Consider the following 26,969-nt stretch of genomic DNA (forward strand, 5'->3'; position numbering starts at 1 on the left):
TTTTTCAACATATAACAAATATATTTCATGAAGAAAAAAAATTTGTTTTGATTCGATTATCCGGATGATTCGATTATCCGAAGCGAAATTTTTCTGCACCCTACGGATAATCGAATCTGGCCTGTACCCCGAGATTGAGTCAAAAGAGCTCAACTTTTGGTAGTTTTTCGTATCCGTGTAGACTGATACAAACATTGAAGAAGATTACAAGTAGTAATCGAAATACCGGTATCTGTTAAATAGTGAAGTGCAAGTGCATTTAACTATAAAAAACATAGTGGAATGAAATGGAAGAAAACCTTTGAAATATTACGTACATTCCACTAAGACCTCCGTTCGCGTATATATTGTCCTTTGGAGTTTTTTTTCTTTCAGAAAGCTTAGCTTCGGTAGCGAATTTAACATCGTTTACCCCAATTACAGCCTGTGACAAAAACGCCAAACGTAAATCCAAAAAACAAATGAAAATTGAGAAAAACACACTCCTGTTTGTGGTGAACACCCTGAGTACCTTACTGGCTTTGGGTAGCCCCTCTGAGGGTGGGTGATGCCCTTAAACTCGTTAGACATGCATGGGATAACGAGCATAAGACGCATTTTGTGGCAGTCATCAGACCACAAAGTGGGAGTTACAATGTATTACAAATTTTCTTCCGTTATTTTTTTGTTAACTGTTCTGTTTAACTTATTTAGGATTAAACCGTGAAAAGTGACAATCTCTCCGAGAATTTCGGATTGTAAGTGAGCCCCAACGTCGAACTAGAGTCTGAACATACTGTCATTCCAATCAGTAACATACCATGATAATGATACAATAATATAATCATATTCTAGCTATATACACATCTACACCCGCACGTTCCTCCAACAGTCCCTGAACGATTCAATTCTTTTTCTTCTGCTGTTTCTTGTCCACCACAATTCCCTGCGAGGCCTGATAATCGCTTACCAGCTTCTCCTGGATATCTGGCATGCACGGCGAATACCGACTGTACTCCATACTGAACTCGCCTTTGCCCTGCGTGCTCGATCGCAACTCTCCAGCATAACCGAACATATCGTTCAACGGGACTTCGGCGTAAATCGTAAACCAACCTTCCGCGCCTTCCGTTCCCGTAATGATTCCATGTCGCTTATTCAGCTGTCCTATAACCGTACCCTGGAACTCGTCCGGAGCCGTAACCTCAACCAGCATTATTGGTTCCAAAATCTGCCAGCTACCATTCTCAAACACGTCCTTAATCGCTCCCTGCGCTGCCAACATGAATGCCAACTCGGAAGAGTCTACGATATGATGTGCACCATCCAACAGGCGAAATTTGATGCCGGACAGTCGATGACCTGAGAGCAAACCCTTTGCAGCCATTTGTCGGAAACCTTTTTCAATGCCGGGTATGAACTGTTTTGGCACGTTGGTTCCGATGGTTTCGTCAACGAATTCGATGTCAGTGTTCTGATGAGGTGGAAGTGGCTCCAGTATACCAGTGACCCTGGCATACTGACCCTGACCACCAGACTGCTTCTTGTGAAGATAGTCAAACTCACAAGGAGCAATCAGGGTCTCACGGAAAGCCACCTTTGGTTTACCTAACGTCACCGGACAATTGTATTCGCGCTCCATTCTCTGAGAATAGATTTCGAGGTGTAGTTCACCCATCCCTGACACCAGAGTTTCTTTAACATCCGCATCGTATGTGAATCGGAACGTAGGATCCTCCTTGGTGAATCGGGCAATCGCTTTAGAGAAATTATCCCGGTCTTTGGTGTTAGTCGGATGAATTGCCATTGAAACTACGGGATCGGGCACAAAAATGGATTCCATGGATAATTCTAGCTTTGGATTCGTCACGAATGTGTCGCCACTGGCACAATCCACTCCAAACAGAGCAAATATATCTCCAGCGTATACCTCATTCACATCTTCCATATTGTTTGAGTGTAAACGCACTAACCGTGCCAAACGAACTCTCTTTCCTGAACGAACGTTGAATATGCTGTCACCCTTTTTCAGCACACCTTGATAGCACCGAAGGTAAGTCAACTGACCAAATCGTCCAGCTTCTAGTTTAAAAGCCAATCCCACAAACGGATCCTTCCCATCACGAGCAGGATTCATAATGACTTTCTCCGGCTCTTCGCCTTTTTTCTCAATCAGTGCGATATTTTCAACTTCCCCAGGATGAGGTAAGTAATTCAACACTGCGTCCAACAAAGGTTGCACACCTTTGTTCTTCAGGGCTGTTCCAACCAGTACTGGCGTGAAAGTTCTCTTTAAAGCTGTCCTTCGAATGGCAGCCATAATATCCTGCTCGGATGGCGTTTTTTCTTCTAAGAAAAATTCTCCTATGGCATCGTCAACGTTTGAAAGATGCTCGATAAGTTCATGCCGACGTTCGTTAGATTCCACTCGCATATCCTGTGGAATATCATCCTCCCTCACCGTTAGTCCAAGCTGTCCCTCAAAATAGAGTGCTTTCTGTTTCACCAAATCAACAATCCCTTGACAGTTGCTTTCCACTCCGATAGGAAGCTGGATGAACGCTGCATTGTGATTCAGCTTGGAGCGCATTTGACCTAGGACCCTGTAGGGATTAGCACCTGCTCGATCCAGTTTGTTTATGAAAGCCAGACAGGGAACATTGTATCTAAAATTGTAATTTGTTTTTGTAGTTTAAGTATCATCCAGCATTACAAACCCACCTTTTCATCTGTCGATTAACGGTCAGAGTTTGGCTCTGAACTCCTCCCACGCTACATAGCACCAGAACCGCTCCATCCAACACACGCAATGCTCGCTCGACTTCCACCGTAAAATCCACGTGACCCGGCGTATCGATTATGTTAATGTTATGGTCTTTCCAGATCGTATATGTTGCAGCAGATTGAATCGTGATTCCACGCTGTCGTTCCAGCTCCATCGAATCCATGGTCGCGCCGACATTGTCCTTTCCCTTGACTTCGTGCATTTCCTTAATGCGACCGGTGTAAAACAAAATACGCTCCGTCAACGTTGTCTTACCACTGTCAATATGTGCCGATATACCGATATTTCGAATCTTTTCTAGTTTCTGATGCTCAGCAAAAACTGCGTTACTCGCAAAGCAGTGTTTCAAGCTCTGGAAAGGATTGTAATTAGTCGGTAAGTTACATAACCCAGAATACGGACCAAGAAAACATACTTCTAAAACTGACTTTGCCGCCGCCAACGGCGGACGAGAACGTAACAGATAGCTGATAGTCATCGTTGTTGATTTCGCAGTTTTTTGCTAAGGGCTGATATCAGTCGAACGCACGAGGAAATCACAAATAAAACACTAGAAACTAACAAGATTCTCCCTGAGCCCGGATCGATTGCGTGAGAATGAAGGGCTAACGAAAGGCAAAAACCAAAAACATGCTGCTATTTTGACAGAAACTGCATGAGTGCATGCGCATCATTTCAAAGCTCGTTTCCAATGAAAGATGTGCCCAGTTAAACTCATTCCGGAACAGGTTCGGATTCCTGAATGGATACCCACTGAGACGTCCAAAAATTTGTTTCAAAATTGTTCAACACGGGTCCAACGATGGACGTTCGTTGAACGGTTATTTGGACGTTGACCAAATTGGTCCAACGAACGTCCGTCATTGGACGATTTTGAAACCAACCGTTCTTAGAGGGTACCCACTGAGACGACCAAAAAATTGTTTCAAAATCGTTCAACACGGGTCCAATGATGGACGTTCGTTGAACGGTTAATTGGACGATGTCAAAATTGGTCCAACGAATGTCCTTCATTGGACGATTTTGAAACCAACCGTTCTTAGAGGGTAGTCAGAAAGGATTCCAACTCATATGCAGCAACCGATTCCGACTCAATCGGTTTCAGAATCGGTTGTTGCATTTGACTTGGAATCCATACTGACTCCATTCAGGATTCCGAATCAAATTCCGAATGGTTTGACCGGGTATATGCGATGTATCCCAGTCAAACGAATCGGAATTATAATCTCGGGTTACTTTCTATTAGAATTCTAGCTCACCCAGCATAGTTCAACCGGAAATGAGCCGCAATACCGGCTAGTTCCAGCTAGCCTTCCGGGTCCAGTGACACAAACGATTCTAACGATTGTGTCACTGGAGCCATAATGCTAGCTGGAACCTGCCGGAATTCCGGCTTATTTCCGACTGAACTTCACTGGACATATGTCACTAATCCCCAGTCACCGTGGCAAGCAGAAAGTTTAAGCAAAGCGAAATTGATGCGGGCAGAGTTTCTGCGAGCATTTTGCGCGAGAATTCTTTCAAAAATTTCGCTCAAATGCGACAACCGTTTCTGACAGAAGCGATGCTGCTCACTTTTAGCCAGAATCCAGCCAGGAATGTACGGCCGAGATTTCTGTAGGCAACCTGCCACATCTTCGTCAGATGTTTTGCTCGATTCGTGCTAAATTCTACCAGGTAGGAATTACCAGGATCTTTGCACAGTTTATTTCCGAGTTATGCCAGGGTTTTGCTCGGTTCCTGCCAAAATTTGCCAGAAAACGCAAGCGAAACCGAGTTGACCCTAGTTCAACAAACCCGACAGCCCAGTCAAGTTCAGCCGGAAATGACCTGGAATTCTGGCTGGTTCCAGTTCGTACTCCGGCTCCAGTGACACAACCGATTCTAACTAGAATCGGTTGTGTCACTGGAGCCGGAGTAAAAACTGGGACCAGCCAAAATTCCGGTTCATTTCCGGCTGAGCTTAACTGGGAGGATGCGCGCAGAAATCTGACAGGGCTTCCAAACTAAAACTGACAGAAATTATTCCAAATACCTACACGCAGAGCTTTATTTGTGCATCGATAACATACTTTTCTATCTGCCTCTCGTTTCTTCTGCTGTAAATTTTATGCATTGGACATATTCGATGTATCTACCCATTGAATGCTTACTACCCACTGAGACGTCCAAAAAATTGTTTCAAAATCGTTCAACACGGGTCCAACGATGGACGTTTGTTGAACGGTTATTTGGACGTTGTCCAAATTGGTCCAACGAACGTCCTTCATTAGACGATTTTGAAACCAACCGTTCTTAGAGGGTAGAAACACAAAGAACAGACGTTCATCTTCAGCATTCAACTTGTGTAAAAATCTCTAACGATGTCGAAGGTAGTTGGGATATCCAACCCACTGAGACGTCCAAAAAATTGTTTCAAAATCGTTCAACACGGGTCCAACGATGGACGTTCGTTGAACGGTTATTTGGACGATGCCCAAATTGGTCCAACGAACGTCCTTCATTGGACGATTTTGAAACCAACCGTTCTTAGAGGGAAACCAGGTGTGCTACTGTCATCATGTTTTTATGGCTGCCCAGTTAAACTCACTCCGGAACCGGTTCGGAATCCTGAATGGAGTTAGTATCCCGGTCAAACCATTCGGAATCCTGAATGGAGTCAGTATGGATTCCAAATCAAATGCAACAACAGATTCTGAGACGGAATCGGTTGATGCATTTGATTTGGAATCCATAATGACTCCATTCAGAAATTGGAACCGGTTCCGGAATGAGTTTAACTATGATGGATTCCAAATCAAATGCAACAACGGATTCTGAGTCGGAATCGGTTGTTCCCACTGAGACGTCCAAAAAATTGTTTCAAAATCGTTCAACACGGGTCCAACGATGGACGTTTATTGAACGGTTATTTGGACGTTGTCCAAATTGGTTCAACGAACGTCCTTCATTGGACGATTTTGAAACCAACCGTTCTTAGAGGGTTGCATTTCATTTGGAATCCATACTGACTTCATTCAGGATTCCGAATCGAAATCCGAATAGTTTGACCGGGTGAGTGTGACTGAATTGACAGCGGTTATTCTTTACCCAGTCAACCCTCTAAGAACGGTTGGTTTCAAAATCGTCCAATGACGGACGTTCGTTGGACCAATTTGGTCAACGTCCAAATAACCGTTCAACGAACGTCCATCGTTGGACCCGTGTTGAACAATTTTGAAACAAATTTTTGGACGTCTCAGTGGGAAACTAGTCCCGAACCGGTTCAGACTTCCAGTATGAATTCCAACCCAAATGCATTAACCGATAGAGTCGGAATCGGTTGTTTTCTTTGAGCAAGATTCTGTACTGAATCCATTCAGGATTTCGAACCGGTTCCGGAATGGACCCAGTTAAACGCATTCCGGAACCGGTTCGGATTTCTGAACGGAGTCAGTATGGATTCCCTCTAAGAACGGTTGGTTTCAAAATCGTCCAATGACGGACGTTCGTTGGACCAATTTGGTCAACGTCCAAATAACCGTTCAACGAACGTCCATCGTTGGACCCGTGTTGAACAATTTTGAAACAAATTTTTGGACGTCTCAGTGGGTTCCGAATCAAGTGCAACAACCAATTCCGACTCAATCGATTTCAGAATCGGTTGTTGCATTTGATTTGAGATCCATGCTGACTCCATTCAGGATTCCAGGATCAAATTCCGAATGGTTTGACCGGGGATTTGACGGATAGTTGGGATAAGTTGGTTTGGCGGCGCTAGTGTTTATCGTACATTAATTCAAATGTTTGCACACGTTTTTTAAATATTTTTGTTCGGTCATGAATGTCTGTTCTCTGTGTTAGAAGTATAAAAACTGAGAAACAAAAATATGCATAATTAGCATACCTTCTATTCTTTTTTCTTCTGCTGTGATTTTTATGCATTTTCATGCATATGCTTCTAGTGAGATTCAAGGTTGAACAGAGAATTCGACACAGATCTTTCATTAGGGCCTAAGTCGCAATGTTCTCAAATGGAGAAAAATCAGTTTCAATATTCGGCGATGCTTTTTTAAATGTAACTTTTATTGTAGGTATAAGTTATTTTATAATCATGTTTTTTCTAAAGCATCATTGGTTAAACCTTATAACAATATAACAAAGAATTTGATTCCTATGTGCTTTTAGTGGGAAGAAACTAAAAAAATGCTTACGCCCAATTTGGATCCCAGTCGTGATTTCGCCCTTCAGCAACCACCATTTGCGGAAGGGCTAAACTGTGTACATAATTTTCAGAAGGGCGCGGTAAATGGGCTAAACTGACTCTGTCTTGCTGGGTAGGGCTGCGTAAATAGGCGAGCTTGACAGTATACTTTTTAATAGGGCTCAGCAAATGGGCGCATAGAAACCCAATGTAAATGAAAGGGCACGTGCATTTTTTCTTCAAATTTCATGAAAATATCGAAATATTCGAATGCTTATGTGCAACAACTATTGAGTAGACATGATCATAGTAGATATTGCTTATCATTGATATAATAGAACCGCCATTTAAAGAATAATTTTGTGAATAATAACCGTACGCCCGGTTCTGTCAAAAAATGTAAGTTTAGCCTTTATATTCCATATGAGAAGAAGGGCCTAAGTCGAAACCTCGAAGAAAATGAATGTTTCGCCGTTTTGTTTTCTTTAATTATAAATCGATCTATAAACTATTTTACCTAATTTTCAACTCAATCTTGTAGTATTTGTCGCATAATGCCATAATAGGGAAAACGCAGTTTGTTTACATTTGCGATTTAAGCCCTAATGAAAAATCTATGTCGAATTGGCAAAAATCAAAAACGAAAAAAGCAGTTTTTTCCATACCGTGTGTTAGATCTTCATACAAATCAATCAGCAGTACTGTAACATTCTACATAAGCTGATTGATTTGTATGAAGATCTAACACACGGTATGGAAAAAACTGCTTTTTTCGTTTTCGATTTTTGCCCTCTCTCCCCAACCTTATGAGTGGATGAACCGAATATGTCCAATGTATAAAATTTACAGCACAAGGAACGAGAGGCAGATAGAAAAGTATGCTATCGATGCATAAACAAAATTCTAATTATGCACGCTGTTGTTTCTCAGTGTACCCTTCTCACTTACCCAGTTAAGCTCAGCCGGAAATGAACTGGAATTCTGGCTGGTTCCAGTTCGAATACCGGCTCCAGTGACAACCGATTCTAACTAGAATCGGTTGTGTCACTAGAGCCGGAATACGAACCGGAACCAGCCAGAATTCCAGTTCATTTCCGGCTGAACTTTACCAGGAAAGTGTTACGTAATTTATGTGTGATCTCTAAAAGAAATGACCCTCTAAGAACGGTTGGTTTCAAAATCGTCCAATGACGGACGTTCGTTGGACCAATTTGGTCAACGTCCAAATAACCGTTCAACGAACGTCCATCGTTGGACCCGTGTTGAACAATTTTGAAACAAATTTTTGGACGTCTCAGTGGGGATGCGATGTGATAAGTTATCGTCGATAACCGATAAGTTTGAATAGCATTGTCATGTTATGGTCATCATTGTACTCGGTCCATATTAAATTTTGTTAAGTGTTTTGTGATCAAGGGAAGCGCTGATACATACGTCGTGTTTTAGGAATTTCAATACAGAAAAGCTTCTCTCGTATTCGCTAATCGTTTACTTGTGGTGTATGCCCTTGAATCGCGTCGTCAGAATGGTTATTAAACATCACGTCAAAAGTTGGGATGAATTCACTAAACTGGCCGAGAGTCTGGAGGGAAATGGAGAACCGGTACACGTTCTCTTCACCGGCGACAAGGACGAGAAAGGTGACAGCTGGTGTCCATACTGTGTGAAAGGTAAGCAATCTTTATCTTGGTTGGTAGTAAGCAAAATAAATTATAAATTAAACATCGGTGTTGTGAACGAAAAAAGAGTTCGACTTATAACAACCAAATTTGAATGAGTAGCACCGACTACACCGGTATAGTGCACTGCCAAAAACGAAAATGCCATTAGACTAACTACGTTCGGTATTGATAAAACCGTTGAGCCACTAAGACGCCATACTCCGATAAATTGACATGATAAGATAAGGCAATCACCATGTCAATTGTAGGTGATCCCCAGAGGCTTGAAGACTCAAATATATTTGATCGCTTTTAGTATTATTAATTTACGCTTTCTTCCCTCGCAGCTGCCCCAGTCGTAGAGGACGCATTGAAAGAAGCCCCGGAAAAAAGTCATTTCATCGCAGTGGAGATAGATCGCCCATTGTAAGCCTTACATAGCAAAATTTGATTTTTAAAAGGTTTATAACAAATCTATTTTTTTAATTTTAGTTGGAAAGACCTAAACAACCCATACCGCAAGGATCCACGTACGAACCTTGTATTTTTGCCCACGTTACTCCGTTGGAAATCTCCCCAACGACTGGATGGCGAACGAGTCTCAAACAAAGATCTTGTGGAAATGCTTCTTTCGGATGAAGATTGAGCTTAGCTGTTAGTGATTGGCGCTTCGTACTAAAACGTCTTGATTTGGGACGAAAAAAAATCTTATCAATGTATGGCGAAGGATTCTAAATTGTTAATAAAAACCAGTACCAGCTTTACCAGTAATCAATTTTTGTGAAGGTTTCTAATTGGCATCGAAATTTCTCAAAATGGTGAAGCATAATTTACTATTTTTTACCTAGTACATCGTATAACACTTGGCATTTCTTTCAAACATTTTAGTATTTAGATCTTTTTCCATATGACAATCAACTAATAGTTGCTTTTATATTTTTTGATTTCAATCATAATCACATGAATGTTGACCAGCTGAGCTCGTGCGCTTGGAGTCAATAGTTTGTAAAATTTGTGATAATACTGTACCAACTGAGCAAGGGCCAACTGCAACAGCTGGGATCCAGTGACCAAGGAGGGGAATGATAGAAACACCTCTCGGTTCAATTCCTCCAGTGATTTCTTCCAGTTAACGGAAAAGCTAGCCACTAGCTGCAACGATCGACGCTCTTGGCGCTTGAATTCTTCAGTTTGTTCCTTTTCCAGCATATGTTCGCAATCTTTTACATATTGAATAATGCCGCCAAGGTGGGGTGCTAAAATTTCCTCCACATATTCGGCAGACCTGGTACTGAGAAGTTCACGGAATGCTTCGGCCTCCTTGGAATTATCTCTTGTTCGTTCCATCAACACCCCGAGCACCAAGTCATAGTTGTTGATCAGATAAATGAGCTGCTCTTTGCGGGTGGTGAAAATAGCTGCCATTCGTAGCATGAAACACTTGACTTCTTCCTGTAGTTCCAGCAACAGATGACTGACCAGTTCGTTTGGAAAGTTTTCCGTAATGCCCACTATAGCGGCCGAGAATTCCGCGTAGCGGCGTGTTATCTGTAATAATGGCATATAGTTTTCACGTGGATTATGGCGATAATATGCAACTTACGTGATGCGGTCCCGTTTCTTTGGAAAACTTTGTTGGATCACATTCCTGGATACTTTGGATGTTCATTCGAAAGACTTGCTCGAATCGAGGCCAAATTACTCCTTGAAGATTATCCCAGTACCTGCACATTAAAATATAGTATTTTTCAAAAATATTGAAAAACTAATTCCCTACCGGTCAAGAGCAGGTACACAGCGCTTATGGCACATCAATTGATACCGAAGACACAGTTGAATGCAAAGAAACAATGCAATCGTATCGTAACAGTCCTGAACGTAGGTCTCCAATGTTTTCTACAAAAAAAAACCTAGACAGTGTATATGATCTCTTACAAATGTCAACTACTTACGATTAATAATGCCATAGTTTTTCCCATAATTTGATTGAACAAATCTTGTGCCTGATGACCTCGCACGATGAAGAACTCTGTCACGAACAGATACTCTCGACAGGCATTATCCACTAGGGCGTACTGCTCAGAGCGAAACAGAGCTTCGTATGGATATCGAGTCTTTTGTTGTGCATGTGGAACAATGATTGGCGCTTCAAGTTGTTGATTTAGGACATCTCCCCGATCTCCAATAGAAAATACTGTACTTTTATTCTTCAGCGAGCTAGCCTTAGAAAAAAGTCCCCTTGCTACCGTATCTTCCAGCCCCATAAGATCATCTTTCGAAACTGCTTCTTCAAATTTCAACGCTGCCAGCCTAGTCGAATAACTTTTAAAGTAACTATAATAAATCTTTCCCATCGTGTCGATGTACTCGTTGCATATCTCCTGCGCAACTGTGCGTTCGTTCGAAAGTATAAATTCAAAAAAGAACTTATATTTCAACATCGCATTCTGTGGAATCTGATAGTTTGTCATAGGTTTGCGAAATTTATAAATCTGTTCCATCAGATACACTCGTAATTTACTCATCGCTTTAATCTTAAGCTTTTGCAATACATCGTTGACGTCTTGAGATGATTTGGATTCTTTAAAGTTAAGTTCCTTCATAAGGCTCAGCTTGTGGTTCAGTTCATTCAGATGAATCAGAAATGTCTTCTCCGTGACCGCTGTGTCCATGATTGTCCTAAACATTAATATGATAGTAAATGGAAAATCACATTGATGGTTAAAAAAAATGCTTACGAAATCATTTCCCCAGGTACGGCCATATCCTCAATAAACTGAGATAGTTGAGCCCGAACTGATTGCCTGTTGGTTAACTGCACCGACATCGACACGGATTTCCTCTGTAGCGTCGTGATCTCCGTGCTAATGTTATTTAACGCGTCCTGTATATCCATCAGCATCAATTCCATCCGCTCCAGTATCGTCGATGTGTTTCCAATCTGATTGTGCAGACAGGCAATGTTCTGACTCTCCTTGATATAATCTTCGATCGATCGATTTTCTACCTCCTTGAACTCTTTCTCGATCTGAGCCGAGTACTGGCGCAGATCGGTACCTGTTTTGAGTATCTCCTGTACTTCATCGTCCTCAATTTGATCACCAAGTGGGGCACCGCTGAACATAGCGTGAATCGTCGAAAGTAAAATTTAGAAAATATTAGGATAATCAAAGCGATAAACACGTAAAGTTTTTCGTCTGTGTTTTGGTTACGTTGCGAACGTCAGCGTACACACTCAGGTTTCCTTATCTACTATGAAGGTTAAATATTTCAATACTAATAAACCATTTCATTGGAAATGCGCCTTTGAAGCATTTCAGACGCAACATCAATATCATCCAGTCATCGCGCTCTGGCGGGAAATTATCGCAACTCAATATAGCTGAGCCGGAATGCTGGCTGGTTCCCGGTCAAACCATTAGGAATTTGATTCGGAATCCTGAATGGATTCCAACTCAAATGCAACAACCGCTTTTGAAACCGATTGAGTCGGAATCGGTTGTTGCATTTGAGTTGGAATCCATACTGACTCCATTCAGAAATCCGAACCGGTTCCGGAATGAGTTTAACTGGGTTCTAGTTTGTATTCCGGCTTTAGTGACACAACCCTCTAAGAACGGTTGGTTTCAAAATCGTACAATGACGGACGTTCGTTGGACCAATTTGGACAACGTCCAAATAACCGTTCAACGAACGTCCAACATTGGACCCGTGTATAACGATTTTGAAACAATTTTTTGAACGTCTCAGTGGGAATCGATTCTAAGTAGAATTGACTGTGCCACTATTGAGATATCTGACGTTTAAAATACGCACACTGAGATCTCGCATTTTTATACTACCGCCCTCCCCTTAAGCCAACAAGCGGTTTGTTTTCCTCCCAATTCGCAGTGCAAATGGTTTGTTTTCTTCCCAATTTAAACGTCAAAACGGCACAATACCAACGCAGCTGGATAAGTCTATAGTCCCGGAATACCAACTAGAACCAGCCAGAATTCCGACTCACTTCCGGCTGAACTTTACTGGAAAGTTGAGCAAATAAGCAAAATCGGATATAGACTTATCCAGCTGGGTTGGTCTCAGTCACCAAATTTTCTGGCAGAGACTCTGCTAGATTTCTGTAAGTTTTGGTTTGGCAGCCCTGTCAAATTTCTGTGCGCATATTGTCGGGTTAGTTGAACTAGGGCGAACTCGGTTTCCCCCCCTGTTTCTGGCAAATTTTGACAAGAAACCGAGCAAAACCCAAACTCGGAAATAAATCGTGCAAAGATTCTGGCAATTCCAACCTGGTTGAATTAAGCACGAATTGGGCAAAACATCTGACAAAGGTGTAGCAGGAAGCGTGCAGAAATCTTGACTGTACATTCCTGGCTGGATTCTGACTAAAAGTGAGCAGCATCGCCCAGTAGAGTTCAGCCAGAAATGAACTGGAATTCTGGCTGGTTCCAGCTCGTATTCCGGCTCCAGTAACACAACCGATTGTAACTAGAATACCAGGATAGTTATGGCATATTCGTTTTTGCACTACACCGGTGTAGTCGGTGCTACACTCATTCAAACTTGGGTGTAATCAGTCTATCTCTTTCTTTGCACTACACCTGTGTAGCACCAAGAAAAAACGAAAACGCCATTTGTATTGCGGCTCCAGTGACACAACCGATTCAAACAGAATCGGTTGTTTCGATGGAGCTGGAATACGAACTAGAACCAGCCAGAATTCCGGATCATTTTCCGGCTGAACTTAACTGGGTCTTTTTTGCATCACTTTACTTTACACACCCTCTCGGGGGAATTATTCTTAGAAAAACCCTCTCGGGGGCAATACTTTATATACCTTCTCGGGGGAATAATACGAAGCATACCTTCTCGGAGGCTAAACTTTCATTACCCTCTCAGGAGATTATACTATAAATGCCCTCTCGGGCGAAATATTCTATGCGTACCCACTGAGAAGTCCAAAAAATTGTTTCAAAATCGTTCAACACGGGTCCAACGATGGACTTTCTTTGTACGGTTATTTGGACGATTTCCAAATTGGTCCATCGAACGTCCTTCATTGGACGGTTTTGAAACCAACCGTTCTTAGAGGGTGTTCTTACTTATTTACCGAACTGCACCATTGTCGTGGCCGGACGTTCTACCAGCCAGACTTCCTCGTTCAAAGTCAATCACACAACTGCCGAACTTTTTCCTGCTCGTTTACTTTATCCATATTTCTCTCTTCGCTCTCACAATTTTATTTTAATATTCTCTTTCTCTTCATCTCAGTCCCTACAACCCCCAATAAAGTTCAGCCGGAACTCTACCTGGTTCTAGTTAGTATTCCGGCTCTAGCGACCCACTGAGACGTCCAAAAAATTGTTGCAAAATCGTTCAACACGGGTCCAACGATGAACACCTGTTGAACGGTTATTTGGACGTTGTCCAAATTGGTCCAACGAACGTCCTTCATTGGACGATTTTGAAACCAACCGTTCTTAGAGGGGATACACCGATTTATAGATAGTATCGGTTTGTCACTGGATCTAGAGTATAATATATAATATACTAATTAAAACCAGCCAGAATTTCGGATCATTTCCGGCTGGACTATATTGGGCCCTGACTCGGTCAAACCATTCCGAATTTGATTCAGAATCCTTGAATGGGGTCTGTATGGATTCCTTGAATGGAGTCGGAATCGGTTGTTGCATTTGAGATGGAATCCATACTGCCCACTGAGATGTTCAAAAATTTGTTTCAAAATCGTTCAACACGAGTCCAACTGTCTGTTGAACGGTCGGTAATTTGGACGTCGTCGAACGTTGGTCCAACGAATGCTCTTCATTGCACAATTTTGAAACCAACCGTTCTTAGGGGACAACTGTATTCAGAATTCTGAACCGGTTCCGGAATTGATTTAACTACAAACACTTTATACACCGACTTGCGGTAAAACTAGCAACCACGAATGTAAACTGGCATCAAGGACCCAGTAAAGTTCAGCCGGAAGTGAACTGGAATTCTGGCTGGTTCCAGTTCGCACATGGGCTCCAGTGACACAACCGATTCTAACTAGAATCGGTTGTGTCACTGGAGCCTGAATACGAACTTCAACCAGCCAGAATTCCGTTTCGTTTCCGGCTGAGCTTAACTGGGGAAGCTCCATTAACCCTCTAACAACGGTTGGTTTCAAAATCGTTCAATGAGGGACTTGGTTTGACAGAGTGGGACCAACGAAGCCCAATAAAGTTTAGCTGAAACTGAGCCGGAATGCTGACTGGTTCTAATTAGGCTGGTTAAGTTCGTCGGGTGGGTTTTCTGTTCGCATAAGGTTGGACAGAGAAAGGGTAAAATTCTCAAACGAAAAAAGCAGTTTTAAACACACCGCATGTCAGATCTTCATAAAAATCAATCAGCAGTACTCCCTCTAAGAACGGTTGGTTTCAAAATTGTCAAATGAAGGACGTTCGTTGGACCAATTTGGACAACGTACAAATAACCGTTCAACAAACGTCCATCGTTGGACCCGTGTTGAACGATTTTGAAACAATTTTTTGGACGTCTCAGTGGGCTGTAACAACATTCTACATACGCTGATTGATTTTTTTGAAGATCTGACATATGGTATGTGGAAAAAAAATTGCTTTTTTCGTTTGCGAATTTTGCGCATTCTCTGTCCAACCATAAAAACTGCAAAGGCAGTCGGAATTCTTGCTGGTTCAAATTCGTTTTCCAGCTTCAGTGACACAACCGATTCTAACTAGAATCGAATGCAGAGATTACCAGGTATATTTTTCAAATATCTTCACATTTCATAAAAAAAATATCTTCATTTGTCTTCACCACCCAGAATTCTGAATCGGTTTTTGTTTTTGAGCCAGGATTCTGTCAGAAATCAGTCAAGACATCCGAAAAAAATTGCCTTCAAACTGTTGAACGGTTATTTCGACGTCGTCCAACGTTGGTCCAACGAACGTCCTTCATTGGACGATTTTGAAACCAACCGTTCTTAGAGGATGGGCATTGTTGAGAAAACCCGCCGCTGAAATGTCAACAAAAAGTCTTAAAGATTTTGTTTTTAAGTTGTGCTTCAATTTTTGAGTTACACTTTGGTATAGTTTCATGTTATTAAAAATTTGTTAAACTTGTTTGTTAAAATCGTCTAGATGTCCTGCACCGCAGAGGAAATTGCCGAGAAACGACGGATTGCGATAGAACGTCTTAACGCCCGCAAGAATGCAGTGGAGAACAGTAAACCACAATCAATCCCATCGTCGGAAGCGTCTCCAAAACCTACTTTCACATTGCCCCTAAAACAGCAGCAGGCCATTCACAGCAGTGCTTCTTTCTATGGAAAGGCCAATGCAACAGATAATCCGCACCAATCTAGTAATAATAAACCGAACGGTTATGGTCCGGGAAAGGTGAAACAAGTTTTCACCAACACACGAATGCAATCTAACCCGTATACAAGAAATGGCCCAGCGAATAGAAGAACTCCGGGCAAAATAGCGCCCGTTTTCATACGGACAGTCACATGTGCGTGTGCAATGGTCTCGGAAACTCGATTTGTTGTACAAGCATCTGGTTTCAACGATAAACTAATTGAAGTGTTCAAAAGTATTCCTTCAAAGCAATATGGTGAGTTACTGCTTTCACTAACTACCAAGATAATGTTCACCAATCGTATTTTCCATAGAACCTGCTACAAAAAACTGGACATTCAGCATTACAGACTACTCGCTAGTTCAGGAAAGGGTTACTGCTCTGAACCCACACGTTTCGATTGGTCCTATCCCAGGATTCGTACTTCGATTCTTTACCGGGAATAAGCGTACCATACCGAATCGATCTTGCCTGGATGCCATTGATCCAACGCTGGCAAACAGTTTGTTGGAATTTCAAAAAGAAGGTGTCTGTTTTGCCATCGATAAAGGTGGACGAGCCCTCATAGCGGATGAAATGGGTCTAGGCAAAACCTATCAAGCTATTGCCATAGCGGACTTCTATAAAGAGAACTGGCCACTGCTAATTTGCACCACGGCTTCTACTAGAGACGTGTGGGCTAAAACAATCAGAAAGTTGCTTCGTTATGTGCCGGTGCACAACATTGTCACGTTACAAGGAAGCCAAGATTCTATAGGGGATGCACGTATTCTGATCTCAAGTTATGCGCTGATGGAAAAATGTGCCGAGAAGCTACTCGAGCAAGGTTTCGGTTTCATTATCATGGACGAATCGCACACGTTGAAGAATTTTAAAGCAAAGTGTACTACCGTTGCTCAAGAACTGGCACGGAAGGCTAAACGGGTGATTTTGTTGTCGGGAACACCTGCATTGTCGCGGCCCGTTGAACTGTTCACTCAGCTGCAAATGTTGGATAAGAACTTTTTTCAGTTCAAGGAGTATAGCACCAGGTACTGCGCCGGCAAGCAAACAAACTTTGGCTGGGATGCTAGCGGGCAGTCGAATTTGCCAGAGCTGAATCTGCTGCTAGCGGCAAAATTCATGATTCGACGTACCAAACAGGATGTGATGAGTCAGCTGGCTGAGAAGAGTCGCGAAACTGTGATACTGGATCCGTCGCTACTGTGGAAGAACGAAGAAACTGAGGAAGATTTGCACACTTATGCTGCGGACTACTCGATGAGCAAGGGTCGCCAGCGGGAGGAAATTCTATTCAAATATTACAACGCGACCGCGGAAGCGAAAGCACCAGCTGTGTGGTAAGTTTTAATGTTCGAACATTGTTGCAATACCGTCTGGTAACTATCGTTATTTGAAATTCTAGTGCGTATCTCAAGCAACTATTGAAAGAGAAGCAAAAGTTCATCATATTTGCCCACCATATCAAAATGTTGGATTCTATCTCCAAACAACTCAGTAAGCAAAAGGTAGATCACATTCGGATCGACGGAACGACGAGGTCAGACCTGAGATCGGTAAGATATCGCTTGATCAATTCAGTAATATAAGAAATTTAGTTCTTGTTTAGGATTTGTAGCTTTCGTAGATGTACTCAGTATTTTTTTCCTTTTAAGCAATTGGTGAATAAATTTCAAACAAAGGATTCCTGTAGAGCAGCGGTACTATCCTTGAAGGCATGCAACGCCGGTATAACACTAACAGCCGCACAACTTGTCATTTTTGCCGAATTGGATTGGAATCCAAGCGTAACACGAAATATAAAAACTATTTTCAGTTGATTGTATTCAACCCTTTTCAATTTGCAGACGCTTGCTCAGGCAGAGAGTCGCGCCCATCGAATCGGACAGGAAGGCAATGTGATTGTTCGATATTTGCTGGCTAAAGGGACAGCCGACGACATAATATGGACTATGCTGCAGAAGAAGCAAGATATTCTCACTAAGGCTGGTTTGTGCAACGAGGATTTTTCCGATTCAACTCACGTCGATGCGCCATGCTCGGCCGGAAACATTGAACCGTTCTTGGAGAAACGTACTTGCGTACCAGAGGATCCAAATTCAAACTACGAGATCGATAACGTGCCGGAACAAAATGATAACCAGCACGAGTTTCTAGGTATGTTGGACGACGGAGAGGATGACGATTTGGCAGGAATGGATTTGTAGATTGATTATTGATGCTATACAAAATTTAATTTATTTCGAAAAAATACAACTTTTTGTTAATGATTTAAAGTAGCGGATTTTTTACCTGTTCATACTTAACAATGAAGTCAGCCATCAAATCAGCATTTAAACGCATTTTCGCCCGTTCGAAAATTGTATGTATGGTTTTTGGTGAACCATTATCTCGTTCAAACCGAATATAATCGATCCAAACATCTGCGTTTGAGGTTCCAAAGTACTGGGTAGCATTCTCGTGGATCGTCCGTACCTGGTCGAAATTGGGCTGCATTTGAATAGATTCCAGTTCTGCCATTTTGTGGTGCAATTCCAGACAAGGTTTACAATTTCGTTGCATCTCACGATACTCTTTACGCGCTGCGTCAATATTTTTTGTTACCACCAAATAGTTGAGAAAGAGTGGTTGAAAGTGAGAAGACACGCTAGTTGACTGTTGTATGGCTTCTCTAAAAACCTGCTCTAATTTGTTTTGATTCTCTGTTTGCGTATAGTAAAACTGAGAACGAACAATCCATAGAGGTAAAACATCTGAAGAACACTTGTTGATAGCCTGTTTGAATACTGATTCAAATTCCTTGGCAGACGCGCATTTACGAACTAAACATGTTAGCTGTAACTCCCAAAGTTGGCTGGAACTGGGATAAACCTCAAGCGCCTTGCTCAAGACCTCACTAACAAATGAAAATTGTGTTTCCTCAGAATGAATCAACAGTTTGATATATTGGACGTATCTATCCTCTTCTAAAAACCCAGCAAAATATGCCTTTTTGAACGCTTCTCCCAAAGCTTTTCGACGAAGTTTGGGATAGCATGACATATCCGCATTTTGCTGCAAGATTGTTTCTACATAATAACTCCACATTTCCTTTGTAGGGACCGCTTCAATGGCAGTTTCGTAAATCTGAATACACTGTTGGAGACATATTTTAAATGAAGGTTTTTCTTGCTGACATGTTTTCTCGCTTAATAGATAGGACCCTTCCAAGGCCAATCGCGCCAATGTGTGCCACATGAGTTCCTTCTTGGCAAACGTCTTCTTCATGTCGTTCAAAACCTCAAATCCGAACGTTTTTGTTACATTTATTTTTTTCAAGCAATCTAGCAATTCTATGAAAAACTCCAGGTCGGTGTCCTTTTGCTTGTAGTGTTGATAGATCAACTTGACGCATTCCAAAATTTGACCCAATCGCGAAACATTCTGTTCTTGATTTTCGGTGCCCTCTTCAACTTGCTCGATTTTTTCGGCCTCTTTCAGCATCATTTCCACAAACCGCAAATACATCTCCCTGCAGTCCGGGTGCCTCTGCAATCCGCGGAACATGAAATGCTTAGCTTTGTCCATATTATTCATCTTCTCGTGCTCCCAGTTGGCAGCACTAATCCACGCTCTTGGTTTATCGCCGTGATAATTTAACATCCTATCCAGCATTCTCGATGCGTCTGCTGTAAATTTATTCTTCTCACAGTACTTGAAGTAGTGCATCCAAAGTTGATACTCTGCCGGGAATCGTTCCATTGCTCGCTTGTACAGCACCTTGATTCGTATCTGGATGCTGTTGTCCAAACCATGCTTCCCATCCCGTACACGTAGTTTCTTCCTACGTTCTCGGAGCAGTTCCAGCAAGCTACTTTCGTACACAATATAGTTGATGTAGTCGGTCAGCTCTTTAGCGCGTCGTTCCACCCTGTGTTCGTGTTGAAACCGCTTATTTTTTATGTCACGAATCTCGTCGCCGGTGAACAGTTTCAGGTGTTTCATAAACTCATACTCTTTGATTGCTAATTCGCGACGTTTTTCGATAAATTCACTCATTTTGGAGATGCAATTTTTGGACGATCAAAATGAAAAGATGATAAACAAAACAAAGCACACGTGCCTGATGTTTTTGACAAATCAGGATTGCACGGTAAAAAACTGTCACATCCAAATCATGCGATTTTGCACTTGAAATAAGAGTTGCCAGACAATTTTGTTGAGTTTTAACTATCCTAATAAAAATCTTGAGTGACATATCCCTAATAAATTTGTAATTTTATTGAGCACGATAAAACATCGTATGATTTAAGAGCCTAACGACCTGTTCAGGGTATCATCCAAACAATATGTGGTATCGTTGGACTATATGGGTTAAAGTTTGTGCATAATATGTGAAGCACAGAGAACACACAATCACAGAGAACAGACGTCCATCTTCAGCATTCAACTTGTGTAAAATCTGTAACGGTTTCGAAGGTAGTTTGGATATCCAAACCAGGTGCGCTACTGTCGTCATGTTTTTTTGTGGCTGAGTGCGACAGAATTGACAGCGGCTATTCCTCTACCCAGTCAAACTAGTCCGGAACCGATTCGGACTTCCAGCATGAATTCCAGCTCAAATGCGTCAACCGATAGAGTCGGAATCGGTTATTTTCTTTGAGCTAGATTCCATGCTGAATCCATCCAGGATTTTGAACCGGTTCCGGAATCGATTTGACGGATAGTTGGAATAGGTTGCTGTGGCGGCGCTAGTGTTTTTCGTACATTAATTCAAATGTTTACACACGTTTTTTAAATATTTTTGTTCGATCATGGATGTCTGTTCCAACGACACGACTAGACACTTGCATTCCAAAAGTGTATCGCAAATCGGACTACCCATCAGTGACTGAGGTAACTCGTACTGTCAAATTTGCTATTTGATTAGAAAATGCATGAAACTAGCAACACTTATGAATCTGTTATTATTTTTTCCAAATAGCCCATAGTTACCGTAGCAACCTCTGGGTACGCAAAGGAAAATAATGAGTATAAAAACAAACCGAAAATTTTACCAAAGAAGCAATAAATTTGATTGACTTAATCGAAGGTGAGCAAATTTCGATTGTAATGTTAATTGATTTAAGTAACACCTTATTTTTATTTCAGCAAACAAATAATCATGTACCTGATGCAGCACGACGAAATCAATCTGTTAGATCCGATGCATGTTATCGTCCTCGTTATGTCGATAATCAAAAGTTCCATGTAACAAGCAGTGAAATAGCTGAATATGGTCGAATGATCCAAAAACGGTGAAGTGACCGAGCAATCATTTGCGCAAAATCGACCAGCTAGAGAAACCTTTCCTGAAGTGAATCTACAAAGTGAAATATCATGCGACGATAGCTGGAGAATGGCGATGTGCCCAAGGAAAGAAGTCTGTTCTTTACGGCCAAGGTATTAGTTAACACGCCTGGCAGAATCAGTGCACCGTTCATGGATCCCATATTACAGGTTTATTCGACAGTTACCCGCTGCTTCGTGAGTTGGATAAACAAACTGGCAATCAAGATACAAAATCATCGTCCGATACATTGAATTGTACAATAGAAAAATCTTAATCCATTGCAGACCGAACATGCGAAATCGTTTTCGCATCAGCTATCCCTGTATGTGGGGCTCTATTCTCACAGCCACGTCACCTAGTGATGAGGGAAATATCCTTCTAGTCACTAGGTGACGTGACTCTGAGAATAGGGCCCGTGATGGTCCAGTACGTCTACGTGCACCTAAATGAAACATTCCTGCCGACGTCGTATACCATTTTGCACCAGAGAAATGTCACAAATAAAAAACTTTTAAACTTAATCGTGTGCCTCGACTCGGCAGACGTTCTTTATTATTTATCTGTGCGATACAGTTCAACTTTATCAAAATATATCGCCAAACCCGAAAGGTGAGTTGTTAACTCTCCAGACGTTGCAAAAATGGCTCATCGAACTGGAAACCGCTAGTGCTTAAGGCTAGTTTATAGTTCGGGAAATGGGCCACGGAATTTGATCAAGGAAAATTTTCCGCCGAGATCTCTCCAAACTGCAAATCAAAAGCTTTGCTGCTTCTAAAAAATTACATTATCCCTTTCGGAAAAAAATTCCCCGTCGGAAAGAGTTTTTGTTGAATTGTTCCCGGCCGGTTTTTTGTGTGGAGAGTTTTAAAATCCCGTGACGTTTCCCGCGGTTGGGTTTACACTTCATGAAAATTCGACATAGATCTTTCATTAGGGCTTAAATCGCAAATGTAAACAAACTGCGTTTTCGCTATTATGACATTATGTGACAAAAATACTACAAGATTGAGGTGAAAATTAGTTAAAATGGTGTTTAGTTCGATTTATAATTAAAGAAAACAAAATGGCGAAACATGCATTTTCTTCGAGATTTCGACTTAGGCCCTTCTTCTCATATGGAATATAAAGGCTAAACTTACATTTTTAGACAGAACCGGGGCGTACGGCTATTATTCACAAAATGATTCTTGAAACGGCTGTTCTATTATATAGATGATAAGCAATATCTACTATGATCATGTCTACTCGATAGTTGTTGCACATAAACATTCGAATATTTCGATATTTTCATGAAATTTGAAGAAAAGATGCACGCGCCCTTTCATTTACATTGGGTTTCTATACGCCCATTTGCTGAGCCCTATTAAAAAGTATACTGTCAAGCTCGCCCATTTACCCAGCCCTACCCAGCAAGACAGAGTCAGTTTAGCCCATTTACCGCGCCCTTCTGAAAATTAATTTTACGGTTTAGCCCTCTCGCAAATGGTGGTTGCTGAAGGGCGAAATCACGACTGGAATGCAAATTGGGCGTAAGCATTTTTTTAGTTTCTACCCACTAAAAGCACATAGGAATTAAATTCTTTGTTATATTGTCATAAGGTTCAACCAAAGATGCTTTAGGAAAAACATGGCCATAAAGTAATTTATACCTACAATAAAAACTACATTTAGAAAAGCATCGCCGAATATTGAAACTGATTTTTCTCCATTTGAGCACATTGCGACTTAGGCCTTAATGAAAGATCTGTGTCGAATTGTCATTTTTGTGTAGACTCATTTCCCGCCACGGGATTTTAAATCCCGTGCTTCATTTAAAATACAGAGGTCGAAATCCAGTGACATTTCCCGAACTGTAAACTAGTCTTTAAAGACGATTTCGCTCGATTTTCAGAGTGACGTGCACTCAGCGCACCAGCGCGAATGCTGGAAGGATAATGATGATATTTTGACCGTAATTTTGATTCGATGCATCTATTTATCATCACCGGGTAGTTTCAACATTAAGGTATATTTGTACCATAAAGCGGCCGGACGCCCCGGATTAGACGGGACAGTCCCAGATTAAACGAGCTTATCCTGTATGACCAGGTGTCCCACATTTTCCATTGTTGATTTTTATTCGAAAATATTCGTATGATGGGTTCATTTTGTACGAAACAGTCATTGAAGGTTTTGAGTAGGGGTTCCTAAGCCAATTTATTTTGATTCGCACGGTGTCTTTGTCGACTATTAGTGCTGGTGGACTGGTGTAATACACTGGCATCAGTAATCCTATATATGTTAAAGCGTCTTCCACGGGCAGTAGGAACGTCACAACGCATTCTTCTATGCTGGATGCTTCTTTAAGGGTAAGTCTCCGGAAAACCCAAATTCTCTGGAAAAACGGAAACCGTGTTTTGGAGTTTCAGAACAGGTGACGCTGGGTGTTAAATTGATCGCATGATGCATTTTCTCCGGTTTCCTGGAACTTAAAATCGTGTTTTTATGTAGTAGCTGTTTTGACACCTACAGGGAGAGTGCTGAGCTCACTTTGTTCAACAAATTTCATGCCTTTGGGTTCACTGGTGCAATGAAGCATGGTACATTTGGAGTACGATACTCCCACATCCCCTGCCATATTTTAGGCAATTTTCGAGATGAATATGTTGAAAGTCTGGCTCTCAGCGTGTTAGCGATAAGAGCGAAAAAGTAAACAGGAACTGAAAATGTAAAAATAAAATTAATAATTATTTGACTGATATAGGTTAGGGTTAAGAGTAGAAAATTTACAAGTTGCTCGTTCTTTCCGCCCCTAAATGTATCTGCTGGTCCTTTGAACAGTTTAATCACAGCCCACAGGTGAATCACAGGGAAGGTGATAAAAAAGCAAACGGATTATTTTATTATTAACTAAGGAAAATATCTTTTTTGGTTTTCGCCGTTTTCGCGTACGGGGACCAAAATGTTTCTAAAAAATCAAATTTTATCCAAATCCAACAAAAGCTTCCCTTTTCCGAACTCGCATTTGTTTCTTGCGGCAAACGAAACAATGTTTTCTTTCCTAGCTGTTACGGACTTTGGTTGTTAGGATATGCAAATAAACATTAAGAAAATTGAGGCAGTGTTGCGTGAGAAATTCATATTTCATCTTTATCGAGGGGTCGCTCAATGTACTGGTAACTGGCGAGTAACTTCGTGAACACTTTTTCTTCGAAATTTTTCATGAAGTTTCAGGTCGTGTCGTTGTCTGTTCTCTGTGACACAATGATCAATGATATATCTCGACCAATATGTAAAATGGTCTTAAGTGTAAATGAGAGCCTCTCTTTGTTTACTTTCTCTTTCGATTATTACGGCATCAGCATAAAACTTTTCAATATTGTTTCAAGATATATCGAAAAACGCTGATTTTGACGAGTTATTAGCGAAAGAGAGTAAACAAAGAGAAACTATCATTTTCACTTAGGACCATTTGACATGTTTGGCTAGAATATGTTAATAAAATTTGTCTAAACTTTTGAATGAATATACGTTAAAACAATAGCACTACCACACCAACTTGTCCCAACTATCCGTCAAATCCATTCTGGAACCGGTTCAAAATACTGAGCGGATTCAGTATGGATTCTAGATCAAAGGCATCAACCGATTCAGACTCAATCGGTTGATACCTTTGAGCTGGAATGCATCCACTCAGAAGTCTGAACCGGCTCAGGAATGGTTTGACTTACAGCAAAGATGATAAAGTACAAGATATCGCACTGTCAAATTCCACGAACAAACCTTCGACAACATCATTTTTGTGATTCCAACACCATCTTTCTAGTTCTCATTCTACCAGCAGTTGAATGCTAGTTTCTTTCAGCATGCAATTGTGCGAGCGTGTCAGATGCATTCGGAAGTGTGGTTCTTTTCTCACCGTGATGAGAGCTAGAAGAATGGCAAATGAAATGAAACGATCAATCCATTTACACTTGATCGCGGCTAAAATCGGGTAGCACCTATGTGGCTTGCGTTTGTGAGAGTCGTATTCCAATAAACGATATCTCAAATATTATATTCATGTAATGTTGAGTGCAGAAATTACGATTTCCAAACAGTACTACTTTTTTGAGGAAATATATTGTACTAATGAAGCAAACTATGATTTTTGTTTGGAGAACTGTTTCTATCATTCATAAAATCTTCGAGTATATCGTTAATAGTGAACATTTCTAAAGGAAATTAAATCCAAAATAGGCCGAGGCTATTAAAGTGCTATAGATTTTGAAGGCAGCATATAATAATGGAAAGATATCGGCGTGTGGATCTTTAAGGAACTGACTTCATTATGTAAAAAAATAATGCGCACACGGGCCGACTGACTGTTTTTCTATCGATCTCTCCAATCTGTATTGGCAGCCGCAGGTTGAAAACGAGAACCGAAAAGTACTTTTCAAGCAGATACTTTCAGTATACTTTTTCCAGTTGCTACCCGCCATTCTTTGCCGCTTCAGAAGGAAGTGCTCGTTTCTCTTTGATGACTTCGTTTTATCTGCTTTTCTCTTCGCTCTCATGTTGGTGCGAGCAGAACGATATTCCCAAACGCGCCGTGTGCATTGAAGCGAAGAACAGAAAAAATGACAGCAGTCGCATATGCGCGCGCATTACGATACTCTGTAGTAGTGTGTGTGTGTGTGTGTGTGTGTGAAATGGGTATATCATTAGTGTACAATATACGACTCAACGGTCGAATACCACAGTACATTTATTAAACGTCAATTGATAGGATAGGCAGAGCGAGAGCGAAAATGTACACACTTAAAATCCATTACCTACAAGTAGGTAATTTTAATTTGCTGTCCTTATTTCACTGCCGGAAAACGAGGGAGAGGGAATGATTTTTTTACTCAAAATTAATGGGATGAAGTTTAGTCGGCTTTGGGGAATATCCCATTATTTTTGGGTAAATTTGGACTCCCTCTCTTTCGTTTTTCGTTGGAGGAAGTGGGATGCACAGATTTAAAATTACCTACTGCTAGGTAATGCAAGTTTTCTGTGTACAGGTTAGCAAGGAGATGGAAAATTCACGAACTTTCATTCAGAGATGCCAGATTTGCAGACAAGTCTGCAAATTCGCAGACTTTTAATTTAAGCTGCAGATTTTTTCGATGACGCAGATATTTGCAGATTTTCTAGTTTGGTTGCAGATATTTGCAGATTTTTTAGTTTTGTTGCAGATATTTGCAGATTTTTGAATATAAAGGCTTTTGGTTACACTAGCTTTCCTGACATTTTTGTTCTTCCCAGACATTTAAAATTATTGTTGCAGACATTTGAAAAAAGTACCTGGCATCTCTGCTTTCATTCCTATTACAACCGTCCATGCGACTAGTCGGTTTTTCTTCAACGTACTGAACGTTCCCGCTGTAGGTAAAGTGCCTTTTATTCTCAAGTATAGTTATACCGGTTTTCAATAATTAGTTCTATGTGAACTCGTTCGATGGCGTTACTGAAGTGAAGACTGAATTTTGTCAAAGTTAACAGGGTCTGATGCGGGTGAACCCTTTTGTTTACAGCAAATGGTTATGTGACGTTTATTTTTTCCCTTTCTTGGTGTTGGGATGTTTTTGTTCCCTTTTCAAGTATAGTCTTTTTCGTTAAGAAAAGGGCCCATAAACATTTTTTTCCGTTTTGTTGTTTGGTGTTATTTTGCTAATGTGC

General features: G+C 41.2%; 5 protein-coding genes and 2 long non-coding RNA genes across 7 annotated transcripts; 3 read left to right on the forward strand and 4 right to left on the reverse strand.

The window, feature by feature from the left end:
* Nucleotides 1-760: 760 nt before the first annotated feature.
* Nucleotides 761-3,392, reverse strand: LOC131684938 (elongation factor G, mitochondrial). The gene is made up of 3 exons (XM_058968229.1): nucleotides 3,180-3,392; nucleotides 2,701-3,116; nucleotides 761-2,645 (listed from the first exon to the last, which is right to left on the reverse strand). The coding sequence occupies exons 1-3, from the start codon at nucleotides 3,240-3,242 to the stop codon at nucleotides 884-886; spliced, it is 2,241 nt and encodes a 746-aa protein (XP_058824212.1). The 5' UTR covers nucleotides 3,243-3,392; the 3' UTR covers nucleotides 761-883.
* Nucleotides 3,393-8,162: 4,770 nt separating this feature from the next.
* On the forward strand, nucleotides 8,163-9,383 carry LOC131681789 (thioredoxin domain-containing protein 17). The gene is made up of 3 exons (XM_058962822.1): nucleotides 8,163-8,617; nucleotides 8,956-9,034; nucleotides 9,101-9,383. Exons 1-3 carry the CDS (start codon nucleotides 8,449-8,451, stop codon nucleotides 9,252-9,254), a joined length of 402 nt encoding a protein of 133 aa, XP_058818805.1. The 5' UTR covers nucleotides 8,163-8,448; the 3' UTR covers nucleotides 9,255-9,383.
* A 123-nt stretch (nucleotides 9,384-9,506) lies between these two features.
* Nucleotides 9,507-11,842, reverse strand: LOC131684940 (vacuolar protein sorting-associated protein 52 homolog). The gene is made up of 5 exons (XM_058968230.1): nucleotides 11,347-11,842; nucleotides 10,561-11,287; nucleotides 10,386-10,504; nucleotides 10,212-10,332; nucleotides 9,507-10,156 (listed from the first exon to the last, which is right to left on the reverse strand). Exons 1-5 carry the CDS (start codon nucleotides 11,730-11,732, stop codon nucleotides 9,527-9,529), a joined length of 1,983 nt encoding a protein of 660 aa, XP_058824213.1. The 5' UTR covers nucleotides 11,733-11,842; the 3' UTR covers nucleotides 9,507-9,526.
* Nucleotides 11,843-15,636: 3,794 nt separating this feature from the next.
* On the forward strand, nucleotides 15,637-18,252 carry LOC131684942 (SWI/SNF-related matrix-associated actin-dependent regulator of chromatin subfamily A-like protein 1). Its single transcript, XM_058968233.1, has 5 exons — nucleotides 15,637-16,231; nucleotides 16,290-17,316; nucleotides 17,382-17,532; nucleotides 17,632-17,763; nucleotides 17,824-18,252. Exons 1-5 carry the CDS (start codon nucleotides 15,757-15,759, stop codon nucleotides 18,181-18,183), a joined length of 2,145 nt encoding a protein of 714 aa, XP_058824216.1. The 5' UTR covers nucleotides 15,637-15,756; the 3' UTR covers nucleotides 18,184-18,252.
* Nucleotides 18,199-20,071, reverse strand: LOC131684943 (U3 small nucleolar RNA-associated protein 6 homolog). The gene has a single exon (XM_058968234.1). The coding sequence runs from the start codon at nucleotides 20,012-20,014 to the stop codon at nucleotides 18,248-18,250; it is 1,767 nt and encodes a 588-aa protein (XP_058824217.1). The 5' UTR covers nucleotides 20,015-20,071; the 3' UTR covers nucleotides 18,199-18,247.
* An 854-nt stretch (nucleotides 20,072-20,925) lies between these two features.
* On the forward strand, nucleotides 20,926-21,801 carry LOC131678232 (uncharacterized). Its single transcript, XR_009303608.1, has 3 exons — nucleotides 20,926-21,047; nucleotides 21,107-21,397; nucleotides 21,455-21,801. It is a non-coding gene; the product is annotated as an uncharacterized LOC131678232 (long non-coding RNA).
* A 1,567-nt stretch (nucleotides 21,802-23,368) lies between these two features.
* Nucleotides 23,369-24,452, reverse strand: LOC131685653 (uncharacterized). Its single transcript, XR_009304854.1, has 3 exons — nucleotides 24,057-24,452; nucleotides 23,817-23,986; nucleotides 23,369-23,754 (listed from the first exon to the last, which is right to left on the reverse strand). It is a non-coding gene; the product is annotated as an uncharacterized LOC131685653 (long non-coding RNA).
* Between the last annotated feature and the right edge of the window lie 2,517 nt (nucleotides 24,453-26,969).

The sequence above is a fragment of the Topomyia yanbarensis genome, chromosome 2 (genome assembly GCF_030247195.1).
Source record: "Topomyia yanbarensis strain Yona2022 chromosome 2, ASM3024719v1, whole genome shotgun sequence".
In the NCBI taxonomy this organism is placed as follows: domain Eukaryota; kingdom Metazoa; phylum Arthropoda; class Insecta; order Diptera; family Culicidae; genus Topomyia; species Topomyia yanbarensis.